The sequence below is a fragment of the Hippopotamus amphibius genome, chromosome 3 (genome assembly GCF_030028045.1).
Source record: "Hippopotamus amphibius kiboko isolate mHipAmp2 chromosome 3, mHipAmp2.hap2, whole genome shotgun sequence".
NCBI classification, from domain to species: Eukaryota; Metazoa; Chordata; class Mammalia; order Artiodactyla; family Hippopotamidae; genus Hippopotamus; species Hippopotamus amphibius.
In genome coordinates this window covers 394,117-414,040 of record NC_080188.1, presented here as the reverse complement: position 1 = coordinate 414,040, position 19,924 = coordinate 394,117, and the positions used below count along the sequence as shown (strand labels likewise).

At 33.5% G+C, this 19,924-nt stretch overlaps 1 protein-coding gene across 2 annotated transcripts in view; it reads right to left on the bottom strand.

Annotated features, from left to right (window-relative positions):
- Positions 1–19,924, bottom strand: part of NCAPG (non-SMC condensin I complex subunit G) — a 36,424-nt gene that overhangs the window by 250 nt on the left and 16,250 nt on the right. For both annotated transcript variants that reach the window (XM_057726714.1, XM_057726715.1), the window contains exons 13-20: positions 18,251–18,370; positions 12,742–12,969; positions 5,682–5,863; positions 5,224–5,398; positions 3,275–3,439; positions 2,911–3,049; positions 2,442–2,525; positions 812–863 (exon numbers count right to left, since the gene is read on the bottom strand). In XM_057726714.1, the coding sequence (XP_057582697.1) occupies positions 812–863; positions 2,442–2,525; positions 2,911–3,049; positions 3,275–3,439; positions 5,224–5,398; positions 5,682–5,863; positions 12,742–12,969; positions 18,251–18,370 (1,145 nt within the window). The remainder of the gene's footprint in view (positions 1–811; positions 864–2,441; positions 2,526–2,910; positions 3,050–3,274; positions 3,440–5,223; positions 5,399–5,681; positions 5,864–12,741; positions 12,970–18,250; positions 18,371–19,924) is intronic.

The following is a 19,924-nucleotide window of genomic DNA, read 5'->3' as shown; positions in this document are numbered from 1 at the left end:
AAGCTTAAAACTGAAATCTCAAAACCAAAAAACACCAATTGGCTATTCAGCAAAGTGAACCATGGAAAACCTAATTAATTTCTTTTTATATATCTACATGGAAGCTGGCAGTATACGGAAAAAAGCAAAAAACAAAAACCGAAACTTCTATAATGAAGCTTGTAATTAGACAGGAACCATAACAACTGTCCAAGAGATTTTTGGGGTACTCAAGTAGTAAAAAAATAAGTTCTATTTATTTAGGCAATTAATTCCTAAAACACTGTAAACAGCAAGTTTCCCCAAAAGATATTTTAAATTTAATCAAAACAATCTAAAATTATACACTGAAAATATATACATTTTACCAATGAATGAATGAATGCAAGACAGCTGTAAACATTCAGCTTCCAACAATGGCTTATTGGCAGAAACCAAAAATAAACAGTGTATCACTAATATCCAAATTATAGGCAGAATTATTCTATCACTATAAATGTAGAGAACCCAAATCTAAATCTCAAGTTTGCTAATTCAAGTTCAGAGAAGTCATACATACATGATCTTAGAGGAATACATGGAAATACAATTTGAAAGAACATAAAGATAACTACCCAGTACTAAAAGCCATGTAGCAAATAGCAAAAGCACACAAGCCAGAGGGAGTCAAGTGCTCTTGCATACATAATCCAAAAAGCAGTAAGTTTTCACGGGTTATCTTGTTATATAATCACAGTATAAGCAAACTACAATTTTTTTTTTTTACTTCTAGACAAATTTTTTTTTAAATGAAGATCAGCCTCTTTACGTATTCTAGATGTGCATGGCATACCTTTCAGAGTCCGCCTCAGCCTCAACAGTCGAAGCTATCACTTTTCTCCGTCCTTAAAGACAGTATATAATTCATTATCAAAATTTATCGCTCATTTTTAACCTATTTTCTGGGCTACCCAAAGCCTTTATTTTCCCCTCTTCAACACCCTTTTCTCCTAGTTCCCAGCCGCCTTGATACAAATTATCAACACCACAGAGAAAAGGAACCCAAGTAAGATTAAAATTTTACTAATTTCTTTTGTAAACTCTGAAACCAGGCAAAGGAAAAAATGGAGACTGAGTTACAAGGAGGCAAATTTTGTTAAATTTATTTGGGGGAAAGAAGCATGTGAAAAATGCTATATAAAGAAAGTACCTCTTACAGCAGAGCTATATGGAAAAATCTCATGAAAACTACGGTTAAAAAGATAGGTTAAACCCATAAAACAGGTCCTAAAGACTTTAATCAGTAAGGTATGGTTTCTTGTAAAATATTCAAACATATACATGGTCAATTCAAATGTGTGTTCTAAAACATTTCAGTATAAAAAAGCCTTTAAATGTTGGAGGGTTACAAAAATTCTACTAGCTAGAAATTCACAAGGTTAAGAAGTAAAGTGGTCTACGATGCTCCTCACTGATAAATAAAACAGCATATATAAATTATGTTTGAGCTATTAAAAAAAGAGGTGGAGTTCTTATGGTATACCTGACAAAAAAGCAATCTGATCAAAACCAAATTATTCAGTATGATTGTTTGGTTGAAATTTATATACCCTACTTATTCAAGTGAGACCTTTTTGTTCTCTTCCAACCTTACATATTTGCTTGTAAACTTCTAATGCAGTTATCCCCAAGAAAGCATCCAACAATATGGGACTAATGTGGAACAGTGTCCAGCAATTAGTATTTAAATAAATGACTGGCTACAAAACAATATTTTTTTTTCATTTAGAAAAAAATTAACTCTACATAGAAAAGGGCCTCAAAAAATATTTTTCAAGGATTAAAATAATGGTTGGCTCATGGGTGGAATTATTAGCATCCTTTAGATTAGTTTGCTTGGATGTGTTTTCTGATTCTTCTGTAATAAGCATGCATTGCTTCTGTAATAAGAAAATAATAAAAGATTAAAAAGATCTTGAATTTCAGATTTTTTTCTAAGTGATCCGCTAATAGTCAACATTTACTTTATTCCAACAAATCCCCTATTGTTGGATACCCCTTGGAAAATAAATTATGTTGGGAAAATATGAAATAAAACGGAAAACAGAAGCCCAGAAAAATACCAGGAGGATAAAAGGGACAAAAATGCTTAATCATAAAGTACAGACCACAAACAACTGATAATATAACTGACCACAAACATCATTCATCATTTGATAATAAAAATCTTAATTTAACCCAAATAGTCCTTTGCAGTATGATCTTTTGCATCACATTTCTTTCTATCAAAAGCACTTGAAGCAACACTGAGATTATGTCTTTTAGACATAAAGCAAAACCTAATATCAGCTGAAACAAATCAAAAAGAAAGTTAAGGATACCGAAGACAATGAAAACTCTTCACACCTAAGGAAACAAAGTGTTTCACAGGATAACGAAACTGAAAAGTTTTATTATGAAGTTAGTCAATCCATATATATTACCTCTGTTGGCCTTTTGCTGAGTGGATTTCGCGCGGGTTGCTTTTACATTCTTGATGGGAGTTATATATACTTCTTTATTCTTTTCTATTAAAGGAAATATTACAATTATTAATTAAACAAATTAATGATATCCTCATGAAATATTTTAAATGATCAAGTCAATGACAACCAGTCCCTATACCCGTTATTGAAAATTTATCATAAATAAGTGTTTCCAAAAAAATGTGAATACTGGAAAATAAGCAAACAAAACTTTTAGGAACATAGTATGCATGGTCATATGGTAAGAAATATACAAAGAAACTATACAATATATGCTTATCTGTAATACACTTTCCTAAGGGGATTTAATTAGAAAAACTTTTCCATTTCTGACATCCAATCACATATACGTTAGAGGGAAAAAATGTGTCTCAGTAAAGATGAAAAGCACAGAATCTTGTAAGTACTCAGGTTAGTATGTCATTACCATCTTCACTCTGAAAAACAGGTGTAGTTGTGTTGTCATCCTGTGCCGCTGCAGCGTGGTCACCATGTTTTTTATTTCCTTTTTCTAACTGAATCTTGATTTTCTCCAAAGCTCTCAGACATGTTCTGTCTTTTACTTGCTGTAACAGAAAACTTTTTTTTAATGCAGCATTTTCTAATCTTTCAAAAAAGCTATATACTGATAAAGTTAAAACATTCTAAAAATTCTCCTAAATTTATGAAAGAAATATTTACTTCAAATGAGCAAAGTCATAGCATACTAATGTATGCACAAATTAACAGGATCATATAAATTCTACTTTGATCAAAATTTATACACATAAGTGTAACTAGAAACTACTTACCTCCAGAATCTCATTCAACAGAACCAGAAGATCTTTATTAGCAAGACTGCTACTGAGTTCTAAAGAACTCAAGGCTTTCGTATAGACCCGAATTTCTGGTGAATATGGACATATTAGGATCTCATTGCAAATTTTTATAGCCAGATTGTCATGAACTGTTAAGGCCTGAAAAGTCAAGAGAAAAATCCTTGTAAATTGAAATGGCATGATTACAATAAAGTCCAACTAATTATCTTGACATAATCCCAAAATGTCTAAAACAAAATTAATATAGTTCTCCCCACGTGAGCTCTCCTTCTTACAGTGGATGCCGTGGCACAGGGCCCAGATCCATCCGCTTTACTACCGAATCATTCATTCTTCAGGTTACCATGAGTTTTGGAGCTAAAAGTTCCCAGGTGCAGAACTGACCCAGGATGAAGACAATGGGCTCTGTCTCAGGTCACACCTCCTCCCCAAGGGTCAGTCCACATTCAGGAGCTGGTAGATGTACAGGTACAACAGCCCAGCCTTGTTTCAATTGTGGACAAAGCAAAGAACTACCCCAGTTCCAGAACGTCCTGTGCGATCAGCTGGGACCCTAAGACTGCATGACAGTCCAACTCCTTCCTCTGCCCCATCCGTTTCCCTCACCCTCCCAGATGCTCATCATGAGAGTACGCCCTGACATCAACAGCTTCTTGGAGGTCTTCTGTTACCCATACTTGTACCATCAGCTACATTTAATCACCTTTACTAGAAGTCTTTTTCTCTATCCAAACCACTCCCCAAATCCCAACAAGGCCCAAGTGAATTTTGCTCAGTGATATTTACAGCTAGTAATGTGGTACTCACCACCTGTACCACGTGAAACTTGCCATCTTCTAAAGTGCTCAAGCATTTAGTAGCTATATCACTGACCTTTACTATATTTTGCCTTAATATCCTTTATAATCTTCTTCCCAATAACATGTAACATAGTAATTCAAATAAAGTATGCAATCACTAAACATTAAAACAGAAGACCAGCATTTTCAACTTAATCAGCTGGCATCTGAATTAATAACATTAATTTTCAATATAGTGAATCAAATGACATTAAAGGGTTAAAAACCAGCTTACATTTAATTTGTGGAAGAGTATGCACTTACTGTATCGTCTTCGAATTAAAAACAAAACTAAGCTTGAGGTGAGCTTCATTCTTTGAATTCTCCTTCCTTATATCAGAAACAGAGCAGGTAAGCCGATAACTGAGGACTCAATGAGTCCTGTGTAACAGGTCATTATTCAGAATGATTAACAACTAGCACTGGTGGGGAGCGGACGGTAAGGATGATGGATTTTGGTAACTTCTTTTCAGTAGCAAAAATGGTTAGCAGTGATTACCTCTATTTTTATGTGATTATTCCCCCATTTCCCAAAATATATTTTTAATTAAAGTATACTTGATCTACAACATTATATTAGTTTGAGGTGCACAAGAGAGTGATTCAGTATTTTGATAGATTACACCCCATTTCAAGTTATTATAAAATAATGGCTACACTTCCCTGTGCCATACAGTAATCCTTGTAGTTTATTTTATACAGTGGTTTGTGCCTCTTAATCCCCTATCTCTGTCTTGTCCCTCCCCCCCCACTGGTAACCACCAGTTTATACACTATATCTGTGTGTTTTGTTATAGTCATTTGTTTTATTTTTTAGATTCCACATGTAAGTCTTAACAGAGTATTTGTCTTTCTCTGACTTGTTTCACAAAGCATAACATCCTCTAGGTCCACCCACATAGTTGCAAAGGATCTTTTTCTTTTCTTATTTTGTGTTATGTGCTACCATATAAACGAGAAATCTCAAGAGCAACATGTAACTTCTATTTCAAAGAGTCTATGAGAGGGATTATTTTACCAAAACAAAGTGACCTGCATGCTAGTTACCATCCTTACCATCCACAGGCTAACATACTCACCCACCTGATAATCTTGGGAATTCTTGCCCTGAGGATTTAATCCACTTGGTCTTGTCAAATCTACAAGTAACTCAGCAACATTAGTAATATCTATCTCAGCTAAAGGAGAAGATGCAGGGGCATTGGCCAGTGTTTGTAGAGTTGGAAGAAAGGCTTCTTCAAAACATTCCTGGTTAGTCCTATTGAAAACCAATTTGAGGTATGTTGGCAAAAAAAAAAAAAACATGATTCTCTAAAAAACAGCAACATTATATATAAAATTCACCCCATCAAAATACAGTACATATTCATCTAGGAAAGAGTCAAATAACTGAGGTAGATAGGATCTAGGTAAGTTCTTCTCATTTCCTCACTTACCACGGAAGAAAAAGAAAATTAACAACGAAATACTATAGATATGACTCATGGGGAGCCTAAATTTAACTTAAAGTTAGATTTTGATTTAGCGATATGACTAAATACCTGCTTGCATAAGCAAATATGGGGAAGAACACGCCTAGGCAATGTCGAAGTCGAACATCCTCTTCCGTCACGGGATTGTACCATAACAAGACAAGACGAGAAAGAATTCTGCTGCTGACCAAAAGCCCAGAGATCATCAGCTTGGCTAGTCCTTCTGCAGCTCCTGTCCTGAGTTCAGACACCTATTACAAATGACTTTCATTAAGAGAAATGTTTTCATTTGTATTTCCTTTTTAAGCCTTACATCGTAGCCTGTCCTACAGTATTTTTATATGAACTATCCAAAATCATTCATGTTACTATGAATTTTTTTTAAAGGCACATTAAAAAGATTTTGTTTTTTCCTTTTAGGTTAAGGCTATGTGACAAATTATTAGTCTAGCTCTGAAAACTTCAACTCCCTTTAAACACTTTAGAAAAACCAAAAGATCGTAAAATATTGTGAAACCAGAAATCAAAACAATATGTATTAAACACTTATCACGGTGCTAAGTATAGAAAACCTTCAGTAATGGTCTCTGCCATCAGAGAAGGTGCCTGTACATGAAAGCTCCACAGATGGGAGTAGCAACGTGTGTGAATAACGGGTAAAATGTGAACAGAAGGTGCACAAGTAGAAAAAGGCATTCCTAGAAAGAGACACCAAAATAAACCTAGAGAGAAAAATGGAAACGATGTAGTGGTGTTCAAACGGAGGTACAGGTATCAAGGAGCAGCAGTTAAAAATACTGGTTATTGAGCCTGAATTAAATTCAACCCTGACACTGCTGAGCTGCATGATCCGATCCAGTGCGTGTTACCAAATTTCTTTGTGCCTCACTGTTTTCATACACAAAAAGGGGATACGAAAGTACTTATCACAAAAGACAAAGAAATAATACATGTAAAGCTCTCAGAAGTGCTATCTACACAGTAAATCCTCAACCAATGGCAGTGATAATTTATTATTATTGATGGAAAGTAAGTTTACTCAGTGATCAGATTAGAGAGACCTTGAAGAATAGGTAAAGAAATTCAGCCTAAGTGAGGTAAGATATGGTTGAAGATTTTTGAAAGGGTAGGAAGACAAGATTTAAATGAGATTTCAGGAAGATTATCTAGACAGATCATAATCGAGGAATGAAAGCCAAGTCTAAACTAGAGAGGACAGGAGTGAAAACAGTGGAACGAGCAAATACAAGGCGAAAACTATTTTAGAAATTTTTTCAAAACTCAAAAATAAGAAAAATATAGAGGTCAATAAGATTAGTAAGTGCCAGGGTACTGGCATGCATCTTCCACATACAAACTCATTTAGGACTCACAACAACAATGAGGGCAGAGACTGTTCCACTCAGTGCTGCACTCTCAAGAGTATATAGTGACTGGCACATAAGCAGCTCTCAAATATTTGTTGACTGAATTAAAGAACCATCGCACTGAACAGGCATCATTATTCCCATTTTAAAGATAAGGAAACAGACCAGAGACAGTAAATACCTTATTAAAGATTCACAGACGTTACCAGCACACAAGTTTGTCAGTCTCCAACTCCAAAGGCTGCATGCCCTCCATCTTTTTAAAATTTCTAACACTGGAATTTGAATTGGGACTGGACTGCACATCTTTAAAGCTTGTGAAAAACTGTTATTTATGGCCCAAAGGACAGTCAAGGAAGTAGATTCTTTAATGGTTATGACAACAATAAAATCAAAGCCACAGAATCTAGTTCAGCAAGAAAGAGATTAATGTACCTGCACTACTAAAACAAAACAAAACTCTTTCATCTACTGTCAAACAGTTTTCATGTTCAAAAGTTTTCCATCCATGCAATGTCAGCAAGCCCATAGCACTGGACAATTCTCAACAAGAAGTAGTCTATCACTTGGCTAATAACCCAAAATTTAAGAAAATATTGATAAGGAAAGACTTATTTCCACCATTTTGCAGTCAAAATGTGATGCCAAAAACTGTTACAACACACAAAAGACATTCACTATTGATTTTAAAAAGGTCAATTCATCAAAAAGATAATTATAAACATATATACAATAAACAACAGAGCCCCAAAATATATGAACATACATTGACAGAATTGCAGGGAGAAACAGACAGTTATGCAACAATAACTGAAGACTTCAATACTCCACTTTCCAAGATGGACAGAACAACTAGACAGACCAATAAGGAAAGAGGGGACCTGAACAACATCACAAACAAACCAGACCTACCAAACATATAGAACACTCCACCCAACAACAGACTACACATTCTTCTCAAGTGCACATGGAACATTCTCAAGAATAGAGCCTATATTAGGCTCAAAACAAGTCTCAATAAACTCATAAAGAATAACATTATACAAAGGATCTTCTCTAACTACAATGGAATACACCTGGAAAGCAATAACAGATATAAAATGTAAAATTCACAAGAATGTAAATTAAACAATACACTCTTCTTACACACCAAAGGTCAAAGTCATCAAAATGGAAATTAGAAAATATTTAATTAGATGAATAAAAATGAAAAACACAACAAACAAAAACTTATGGTGTGCACCAAAACCAGTGTTTAGAGGGAAATTTATAGAAGTAAATGCCTACATTAAAAAAAAAATCTCAAATCAATAACTTTACACCTTAAAGAACTAAAAAAAGAGATACAAAATTAGAGGGGGAAAAATCAATGAAACTGGAAGTTGGTTCTTTGAAAAGATAAACACAACCAAAAACCCTTTAATTAGACTAACAAAAGAAGAAGATGCAAATAACTAAATTCAGAAATGAAAGCAGGGACATTACTACTGACCTTACAGAAATAAAAAAAATGATAAAAGAAAAATAAGAACTGAATACCAACAAATTAAACAACCTAGATAAAATGAACTACTTCCTAGAATACACAAATTACAAAAACAGACTCAAGAAGAAACAGAAAATCTGAACACACATATAACAATAAACAGATTGAATAAGCAAATCAGAAACCTCTCCAAAAGAAAAGTCTAAGACCGGGTGTGTTCACTAGTAAATTCTACCGAATATTTAAAGAAGAACTGACACCAATCTTTCTCAAAGTCTTCCAAAATAATAGAAGCGGAGAAAACAATTCCTATCTCAGTTTATGAGGTCAGTATTATCAAAAGCAGACAAAGGTAATGCAAGGAAGCTACAGACCAATTTCCCATATGAATACTGACGTAAAAATCTTTAACAAATTCAACTGATGTAGAAAAATCATTTGAAAAAAACAAACATGCTTTTATGATTGGAAAAAAACCACTAAGAGAAATAAAAATAGAAGAGAACTTCTTCAAAACGATAAAGGGATTTATGAAGAATCTGCATGACACTCAATGGTTAAAAACTGAAAGCTTTCCCCCTAAGAGCAGAAACAAGATAAGGATGCCTGTTTTAACCATTGCTATTCAAGACTGTACAGCAAGTTCCAGTCAGAGCAATTAGCCAAGAAAAAGAAATAAAAGATATTCAAATTGTAAAGGAAGAATTAAAAGTGTCTCTTCACAGATGACCTGATCTTACAGAAAAAATTCCAAAACACACACACACACACACACACAGAGAGAGAAAGAGAGAGAAACTATTGTACAAGAGCTAACAAATGAGTGCAAGCAAAGCTGCAGGATACAAAGATCAAATCAACACACACACAAAAATGCAGATGAGTTTCTATACAACATGAACGAACAATCCAAAAAGGAAATTAAGAAAACAATTCCATTTACAACAGCATCCAAAATAAAATATATAGGAATAAGTTCAATCAAGGAAGTAAAAAACATGTACCCTGAAAACTACATAACATTTCTGAAGGAAATTAAAGACGATCTAAATAAACATAAAGACATTCAAGTTCAAGGACTGGAAAACATAACATTAAGATGACAATACTGCCCAATGCAATCTACATACTCAATGCAATCCCTATCAAAATTCCAATAGACTTTTTTCCAGAAATGGAAAAGCCTATGCTCAAATTCATAAGGAACTACAAAGTACCCCAAATAACCAAAACAATACTGAAAACAAAGAACCAAACTTGGAAAACTCAACTCCCTGATTTCAAAACTTACTATGAAGTTATGTGAATCAAAACAGTCTGGTCCTGGCACAAGGATGGACACAAACAATGGAAAAGAATTGAGAGTCTAGAAAAATACCCATACTCCTATGATCAATTGATTCTCTGATCCTCCACAATGGTGCTAAAACAACTCAATAGGAAAAGAATAATCTCTTCAACTAATGCTGCTGAGACAACTGGATGTCCCCAGGCAAAGCAATGAAGTCGGACCTTTACCTCACACCACATACAAATATTAGCTGAAAATGCACCAATCTGCCTAAATTAAAAGCTAAAGGAGTAAAACTTTTAGAAGAAAATGGATAAATTTTCATTTTTTTAAATTAGGCAATGGATTCTTAGATATAACAGCAAAAGCACAAGCAGCAAAAGGAAAAGATAAATTAGTCTTCATCAAAAATTTAAACTTTTAAAAATCTAAGGCCATTATTAAGAAGCTGAAAAGACAACGTATAGGAGAAAATATTTGCATATCACTTAGCTAATAAGGATCTACTACCCAGAATATATAAAGATCTCCAAAGGACAGCCCAATTTAAAAATAAGCAAAGGATTTGAACAGATATTTCTTCAAACAAGGTATACAAATAGCCAAAAAGCACATGTAGATACTCACCATTAGTTATCAGGGAAATGCAATTCAAAATCAAATTGGGGTACCAATTCAAAACAACAGTGAGGTACCAATATAATCTACTAAGATGGCTAAAAGTTTAATAACAATTTTTTCTTACTAATAAAACAATAAAATTGTTTAAAAATAATAAGTGTTGATAAGGATGGAACCCCTGTTCTTTGATGGTGGGAATGTAAAATGTTTCAGCTGTTATAGAAAGCAGTTTGGCAGGTCCTCAAAAAGTTAAAAAAATTACCATCTGAAATCATGAAACTCCTACAAAAAACAGGATAGTAAGCTCCTAACATAGGTAAGAAAAGCAAAAATAAACTAGTGGGACTGTATCAAACTGAAAGCCTGCACAGCAAAGGAAACCATCAACAGAATGAAAAGGCAACCTATGGAATGGAAGAAAATATTTGCAAATTATATATCCGATAAGGGATTAATATACAAAATTATATATAAAGAACTCATACAACAATAGCAAAACCCAAACAATTTGATTAAAAAATGGACAGAGGAATTGATAAACATTTTTCCAAAGACAACATACAAATGGCTGACAGATACATGAAAAGATGCTCAACATCACTAATCATCAGGGAAATGAAAATCGAAACTATGAGATATCACCTCACGCTGTTAGAATGGCTTTATCAAAAAGACACAAGAAAAGTGTTGGCAAGGATGTGGAGAAAAGGGAACCTTAGTGCAGTGTTGGTGGGAATGTAAACTGGTGCAGTCATTATGAAAAGCAGAATGAAGTTCCTCAAAAAATTAAAAACACAAATACCATATGATTAAACCATCCAATTTTGGGGTATATATCCAAAGGAAAAGAAAACAGAATCTCAGAGATATCTGCACACCCATGTTCACTGTAGCATTATTTACAAGAGCTAAGATATGGAAACAACCTACGTGTCCATCAATGAATGAAGATGATGTGAGATAAACAGTGTAATATTATTCAGCCATGAAAAGAAGGAAATCCTGCCATTTGCAACAAACAGGGACCCTGAGGACATTTTGCTAAGTGAAGCAGTCTGACAAAGACAAATACTTCATGGTATCACTTATATGTTGACTCTTAAAAAGTCAAACTCACAGAAACAGAGTAGAAAAGTGGCTGCCACAGACTGGCGGATGGGGGAAATATGCAGAGGCTGGTTAGAAGGGTATATTTTCAGTTCTATTACACCAAAAAATTTTTAAAAAAAATTTTTTTAAAGGGTAAGTTCTAGAGACCAAATATAAAACATGGTGACTAGCTGATAACGCTATTGTATTACTAAAATTTGCTGAGAGAACTTAAATGTTCTCACTTAAAAAAAAAAAAAGGTAAATATGTGAAGATATATTAAGTAACTAGCTGGGATCAGGAGCAGGGGCAAACATCCTAAAAAGAGCAAAACAGAATTCATATATGACCTAGTAACCCCACTTCTAGAAATATACCCAAAAGAATTGAAAATAGGTACTCAGACAAACACATCTTCACAGCTGCATTATTCACAACAGCCAAAAGGTGGAAGCAGCCCAAATACCCTTCAGTGGATAAATGGCTAAACAAATTCTGGTATACACATAAAATGGAATATTATTCTGCCATAAGAAGGCTTGTTATACAAGCCACAACAACAACAAGCTAAAGGAAAGAAAGCAAACACAAAGTTACATATTTTCTGATTCCATTTATAGGAAATATCCAGAAGAGTTACATACACAGAGACAAAATACAAATTGGTAGTTGTTAGGGGCTGGTGGTAGGGGAAACAGGGAGCAACTACATGAAAATGTTTTAAAAATTAGAGGCAGTAGTTGCACTATATTTTTAATGTACCAAATGTCAATGAATTGTTCGCTCTAAAACTTTTAGTTTATGTTATGTCAATTTCACCTCAATAAAAAGATATAAAAATTTTATAATTTATATGTTTACATATGCTATAAAAACATAATTCATGAGTACCCTAAGGAAAGAGATTTAATCCCATACCATATTTTAGAACTTCCACTCACCCAATGTCAGATTATTAATTATTTCTTAAGACTCTTGGGGAAAAAACTTGTAAGTCATAGATCACAAAGACAGAGAAAAAAGATGAAAAAATAACAAGCCCCCACCCCAACAGTCATTTCATTTCTGTTTACACTTCAATTCTCTACACATGTAATTTGATAATGAGAAATTAGGTATATTAGAAGTGAAAGTAGGATTTAATTATGATATTCAAAAGGCAGATTTTAACAAAACGGCCAAGTTTAAACTTCAGCCTAAAAAATAAAAAGAGCATAAACATATACATGCTGAAAATGGCCTTTCACAATAATAGGGCTACGATTATTTCTTACCTCACTATCTAAGAAATCGGAAAGTAGTTTCAGAACATTCTTGGCTGTATCAGCCTCTTCTTCAGATTCTTTGGACTCCTGCTCTTCATTAGTGTTTATTTCTACACCTTCACTTTGCATAGCTTTGATTTTTTTAGTTTTAAATGGTTCAAATCCAAATGTCATCAGTTGGTCAAAGATTGCCTTTAAAGCACTTATTTTTATTGTCACATCATCAATTTGCAAAACCTAAATTGAGACATACCACCAAAAGCAAATTAGGTATACTTTTATTCTGTTTATGCCACATAAAATCAATATATATCTTAGTCTAACTGCAACAACAGTGTCAAGTCTACATAAATATTTTTTTAAATGTAATTAAAATTTAAAGTTATTATTTTTATTTATTTATACCATGACACTTAAGAGTTGTATTTCCTTCAGAAAAAGTTCATCTTCAGTCAAAAAAATTCCCTGAACTAAAGTCAAGCTGAATTATATTATTCGTTCCTTTTATATATAAAAAAGTACATGTTTAGCTATGATTTTACTATTTTTTTAATATCTAGAAAAACTGTTCAATAATATTGCAATTGTTTGAGGCCATCTATCAAGACAAAAACATTACATTCTAAACTAATGAAAAGCATTCACTGGAATACAGTATTCTTCTAGGTTGTCAAGTTTCATTAAAGAAATTTTTCTCTTATTAGCTCAATAAATTCAGATTTCATTAATAGTGAATTCAGTTTTCACTGAACTGGACTTCTTTATAAAAGGAAGTGAACCATAAAACCCAGCAGTTTGTATGAGTCTATGCTGAGTTAAGAAAACCAAATTCCTACATAGCAAATTTCAAAGCCATAACAAAAATAGAACTGAATATTTCTACTATGAAAAGGTTTACTATATTTTTTAATGCACTTAAATTTGGTCACTGATAAACTACTTGGCTATACAGCTTAGCTCACAGAATGAAGAAAAATCACCCACAAGGTGGTCAAATAAATGAATCGAGAAAAATGGCTCAAAATTACAAAACTTTGAAGGAAACTTCAAGACACATCTATTACATATTTTCTAATGGCAAGACTTGCAAATCTGTCAAAGCCAAATGCTTATTTATAAGAATGTACTGTCGTGACTATTCTCTACAAATTCTAACCATGCTACTCCTTCAACAGCATCTTGGTTTTCCTTGCCCTTCTTAGTTCCTCACTGGCTAGCAATAACTCTTGGATATTTATTTTAAAAAGATTTTTAAATGAAATAATTTCCCTCTCCTGCCCTTCTAACAAGTATGGATATATTTCTTAAATCAAGTTCTATTACTAAAACTTGATTAAAAAAACAACTGATTTCTTACTTCCCCCAAATACTACTCTTTTCCCTTAATCTAGAATCTTCCAATGATAGTTCTGAAAATACCTTTATAAAGATAAATAATTAAATCTATTCAGTGGTTAAATTCTTTTGTTTGGGAAACTCTTTGAGGATGTAATAAAAGCCCACCCCAGAATAACATTCAAAACACAGGCAAAATTCCACACACAATTTACTTTACTGCATCTGTATCTGGTATCATTCACATTTTTAATGTACAAAAAATTATACCTAGTTTTTTTTTTCAAACATTAATAGCTAGTCCCTGAAAGCAGTGCAGAGATCAAAACTGTTTAAAGTTTAAAAAAGATAAACTTTAATTTTTAAAAATTTTAATTCCATAACAAGGCTGCTATTAACTGTTTTAATTTGAAATTAAGGTAAAATCATGGAATGGTCTTGATAAGGAACATCATTTATTTTTCACATGAACTTGATTTTGATAATTCCTTTTCACTACAGAAAATTATATAGGTGCAAACAGTATCAAGGTTCCTTGATGGTCAAGTGGGGGATGAGTTAGCATTAAATAACTTCCTCATGCTCCATACCACTCTTAAGCATTAATTCGTATTACATTTCTTCTGTCTGAAATGACCAAAACACTTATTATTGATGTTATGTCAGCAAAAATGAAAAGGATCAAAATCTGCATTTCATTTTTAAAAGTCAAGTAAATTTATGTATCTCTGGAAAGAGTTCTATGGTATTTCTTTTGCTGCACTACTAGAAATTTTATTTGTCTAACTCCAATCTCCTCTATCAGAGTTTCACCTTGAAAACAACAACTTATCAATTTTTCAGAAGCACTCACAATGGTATATAGGGCATCTTAATGAATGTTTTACCTCATTTTTAGAGCCAAAAAACCACTATACTTAATAAGCTAGACATAAATGAACCCTTCATTATCAAATGTTCTAGTAAGATTTTTCTTCCACTTAAAAAAAAAGTAATGACCAGGGGTCAGTCTAGCACTTCATGACCCATCCTCTAGAAAGCCTTGAGACTGAAGTAGAGAACTTAATGGTTTAATTTCTTAGCTAAACCTCTTTGAAAATGTAGGATTTTATAAATTTCATGATAGTAAACAAGGATCCCTTTAGAATTACTAGTAGAATCACTAATACCAGTACCTGTTGATATGAATAGTAATGACTTTGCATAACACAGGGAGATTCATACTACATCTTGGAGCAAAACCAGATGTATGGCCAAGCACTATAAATGATTCACCTGGACAAAGAACCAAGATTTTTCTTCCAGTTTGTTTGAAAAGAAACTGTACACTATTTTAAAGATAATACTTGACATTCTAAGTTTCCAAAAGGATCTCACAATAATAGAAATTTTTCTCTGATAACAAGCATGGGATGATAAATATAAACAAAGCACTGTCAGGAATGTAATCCCTGCACATTAAATAAGCTGATATAGATGCCAAGTACTCCAAAAAGGAAATTAAAACAAAATCCTGAAATTCCTGAGGACTGCCTTTTGACAAAAGTATGGTTTTCATTTTCTTCCTTTGATACAAGTTACAAACAGTTTGATCATTTCTAGAACACGTGACTGCCCCAAGTTCTCCCCGTGTTTTCTTTTTCTTGGCAATTTCATATGCAACATTAAAAGATGCTTCAAGATAAGGACTTTATGTTAGGGGAAAACTGAACTATTGGTTGAGTCTTTTAAAATAATCTCCACAAAAATGATAATCCACATTGTCATGTATTATTTTCAAGTTGAACATGCAAAGCACTCTCATTTACCTGGTGGTGAGCAATTTGCACTAAAATTCCTTGCAGCTTTTTTATCCCATTACATTTGACAACACCAAGATGCTACATGAATCACATTGTCTTTTTACATAGGAAGGTGGAGGGAACTATATTTTCCAAGCAAAGCTAGGCCCAAATGTTAAAAACAGATGTCCAAAGGAATTAAAAAATCAAATGCATTCCACTGATACACTAAACTTAATCCCCTCTTGTCTACTCAATAGCACTCTAGCAGTTGCTCTCTCTTCCTTATATTGTCAGTTTTTCCTTTCAAATAGGTCATTCTCATTAGGATACAAACAAGCTGTAATTTTCCCCATCTTAAAAAAATTCAAACCAAACCAAAAACTCTTCTTTTTAGGCCATATCCTCTCTTGCTATCACTCCATTTCTCCATTACTCCTAACAAAATAAAATCTTGAAAGAGTAGTCTACACTGGCTGTCTCCAATTCCTCTCCTACAACTCTCTCTTTGGACCACTCCAACAGCTTTGCCCTCTGCATAAACTACTCTCATGAAAGTCACCAAACACTTCTTTACTTGCCCAAAATGGTCAACTACGGATCCTTACCAACCTGTCACCAGCATTAGACAGCTGGGTCATCCTGGCCTCTTTAAAATATTATCTTCACTTGCCTCCTAGGACATCACACTCTCCCCTTACTATCTACTTTACCTTGGTCTTTTCTGGTTCTTCTTCATCTCCCTTACCTTAAATGTTGCCTGAGCCCTAGGGAACTATAAAGTTGAGATCTCTTCTCAAACTACACTCATTTGTCAGGTAACATCCAGTCTCTAGGCATTGGATACTATTACAGAGTAAAGACTTCCAGATTCATCTCCTCAGCCTGGGCCTCTCTCCTATCTCCAAAGCCACATACAAATGCCCACTCAGTATATCCACTTTTACGTCAAACTTCAAACTTACTATGTCCAAAATGGAACTCCTTATCTCATCTACCTGCCATAAAACCTGTTATTCTGTTTTCCCCATCACAGGAAAGGGCAATTCCATCTTTCCAGTTATTCTGGCCAAAATCCTGTTTTCTTCCACTTCTTTCTCTCACGTGCCACTTGAAATTTATAAGCAAATTCTACATATGCTGTCTTCAAACTTAAATTACCATCACTTCTCATGACCCCAATAATCACAACACTGGTCCAGGTCATCATCATCTCTTTCCTAGATTGCAACATCTTCCTTATGAGTGTCCCTCCTTCCATACTTGTATCCCTATAGTTACTACTAGAGATCTGCAAGCTATGACTCATGGGCCAAATCCAGTTTACTGCCTGTTTTTATACAGCCTGCAAGTTAAGAATAATTGTCCCTTTTTAAATGGTTAAAAAGTATCTCATTACATGCTAAAACTGTATGAAATTTAAATATCAGTGTCCATAAATATAAGTTTTACTGATCTGCGACTACGCTTATTCAATTATGTATCATCTATAGATGTTTTCATACTATCCTAGCAAAGTAGTATTGAGACAGACCATATGGCCTGCAAAGTCTACAATATTTACTCTCTAGACCTTTATAGAAAATGTTTGACAACCTGTGGTCTAATCAACACTATATCTAGTCAGAGCATAAAAATCCTCTACTCAAAATCTTCCACTTCCTTCCCATCTCATTCACTGTGAAGGCTACATCTTTACAGACTAGAAATCCCTAGAAGACATGGATGTCCAGTTGCCTGCAAACCACTTCTCCTACTATTCTCCCCTTTGCTCAGTCTTCCCTAGCCATATGAGCTCCTGCTCCTTGAACATGTGATGCAAAGTTCTACTGCAAGGCCCCTACCCCTGCTCTTCCCTCTCTGCGGAAACCTCTAACCCAGATCTACATGGTTCTTTCTCACTTCCCTCTGGTAATGGCCTAAATTTCTACTTATTAGTGAGGTCTTTCTTGACCAAACTGCTCCCTTTCCCTAATTCCAGTCCTCATTCCCCTTCTCTGCTTTATTTTTTTCCATCTGACATACTACATATTGTTTACTTTTCATTGTGTGTTTCCTCTTCTAAAATGTAAGCTACATTAGGACAGCAACTTTCATCGTGTTTTTCATTACCTAACTTATTTTTTCTAAGTCTAGAATAATACTGGGCATATAACATACACTCAAATATTTGCTATAGGATTAACTTTTTAAATACCTTGAATAATTGATATTTCGTCTTTCATCTATGAAATAATAACAAAAAAATCAAAAGATTAAAAACTGAGTCCCTAAAAGTCATCCATAATCATCATCAACAAGCCCTGGAATAGATTATACTTATAATACGAGCATAATCACCACAGACTGAGTATTTATCTCAGGAAGTATAATCAAGATTTTAATCACAAGATAAATCCTACCTGCAATAGTAACACAAAGTGTTTACTTGCAAAATCCTGATTCTGTAGTCCACAGCATCCCAAGCACAAAACAGCCAGGTTTCTTACTATAGGATGAACACTTATTATTCCAGGAAGAATCTAAAATGAATTAGAAATTAATTTTGACTAGGATAAGAAATTTACAATAACATTTTTAAAAAATGAAAATTTCTGTATGATTTCGTAGACCTACTTCATTTCCATGCAGTCTATTAACCCAAAAAAAGCCAATTTTTGATTTAAAAAAAGGTAAATATTAAATCACTAGAACAGAAAAATACAGTCAGAGCAAAACATAGACTGATCATGAGATACTTTCCCTCAATGGTTTCCCAATGCTCACAGAAAAGATAAAACTCCTTAACAAGACATATGATATACCTCATTGTGTAGTCTTTCCCAGTATCATCTTATACCATGCTATCCCTTGCTCTTTGTTTATTCAATTGATCTGATGTCAATGCCTCCCATTCAGTGCTGTCCGCTAGAAATATAATGCAAGCCACAAGTCATTTTAAATTTTCTAGCAGCCACATTAAAATAAAAACAAACAGATGAAACTAATTTCAATACATTTTATTTTACCCAATATAAACAAAATATTATCAATATAACATGTAATCAATATTGAAAATTGATTTTTTTAGCTGTTTATACTACTGTTTATAAAAAAATTTTTTCTAGCTGTTTATAAAAAAATTGCATTAATTTCTGTTGTTTGTACTAAGTGTTTGAAACCCAATGTATTTTTTACATTTATAAATATGTATAAAATATATATATATATTTGGACTAGATTTAATAGGTACAGGTTTTTAATATCCACGTGGCTGGAGGTTCCATATTGAAGAGAGTAGGTCTAGATCATTCTTCCCTGCCTTTCTCACATATTTAATGTCTACTCAAATGTCACCTCAAGGTCACCTTCCATAAATAGGTGAAATCTCACTATCATAAGTTCACATATGACCATAAAGCTCTTCTTCATAGCAATTATCAATGGCCTAAGCTTTCACTTCTTTATTTGATTGATGTCCCCCCTCGCTTGACCAGCAGATCCAAAAAGGGCAGTCTACATGTGTTTTGCACACCATGTACACTCTATCCCCAGCACTGAGTGTATAGTAGATGTTCAATAAATATTTGCTCACTTAATTTATGATTTTTATTTAAAGCACAGTAATTTCATTACTATAGTATAACTCCTTTATCTAAATACCTGACTCATTTACATCCCTCTATAGTCTTTTTCAATCTTTAGAAAGATTGTTTTTATATACTTAAAATCATTATGACCATTCAATTGTGTTCTTTCTTCCCTCATTATTGCATGTTTTCCCACATATACACATAAGTCTTCATATTTACTACTTCAATTGTGTAGTTAATTATACCATAATTTACCATTCTCTTGCAATAGAACCAGACATAAAGTATACAAGCAGAACTTTAAAAGCATGACTTCTCACTAGAGATATCTGCTTCATTAAAAATAAAACTAAATTCTAATGGTTTAATAGATCGATTTTTAATCAGCTCTAGAATGTTGTAAGCAATAATCGGTCTTCTTTATTACATTTAGAAACTCATGACAATCCAAGGAACTAGATTGTAGATCACATTCATTGGCTGTTTTTCACTAACTGTAAATAA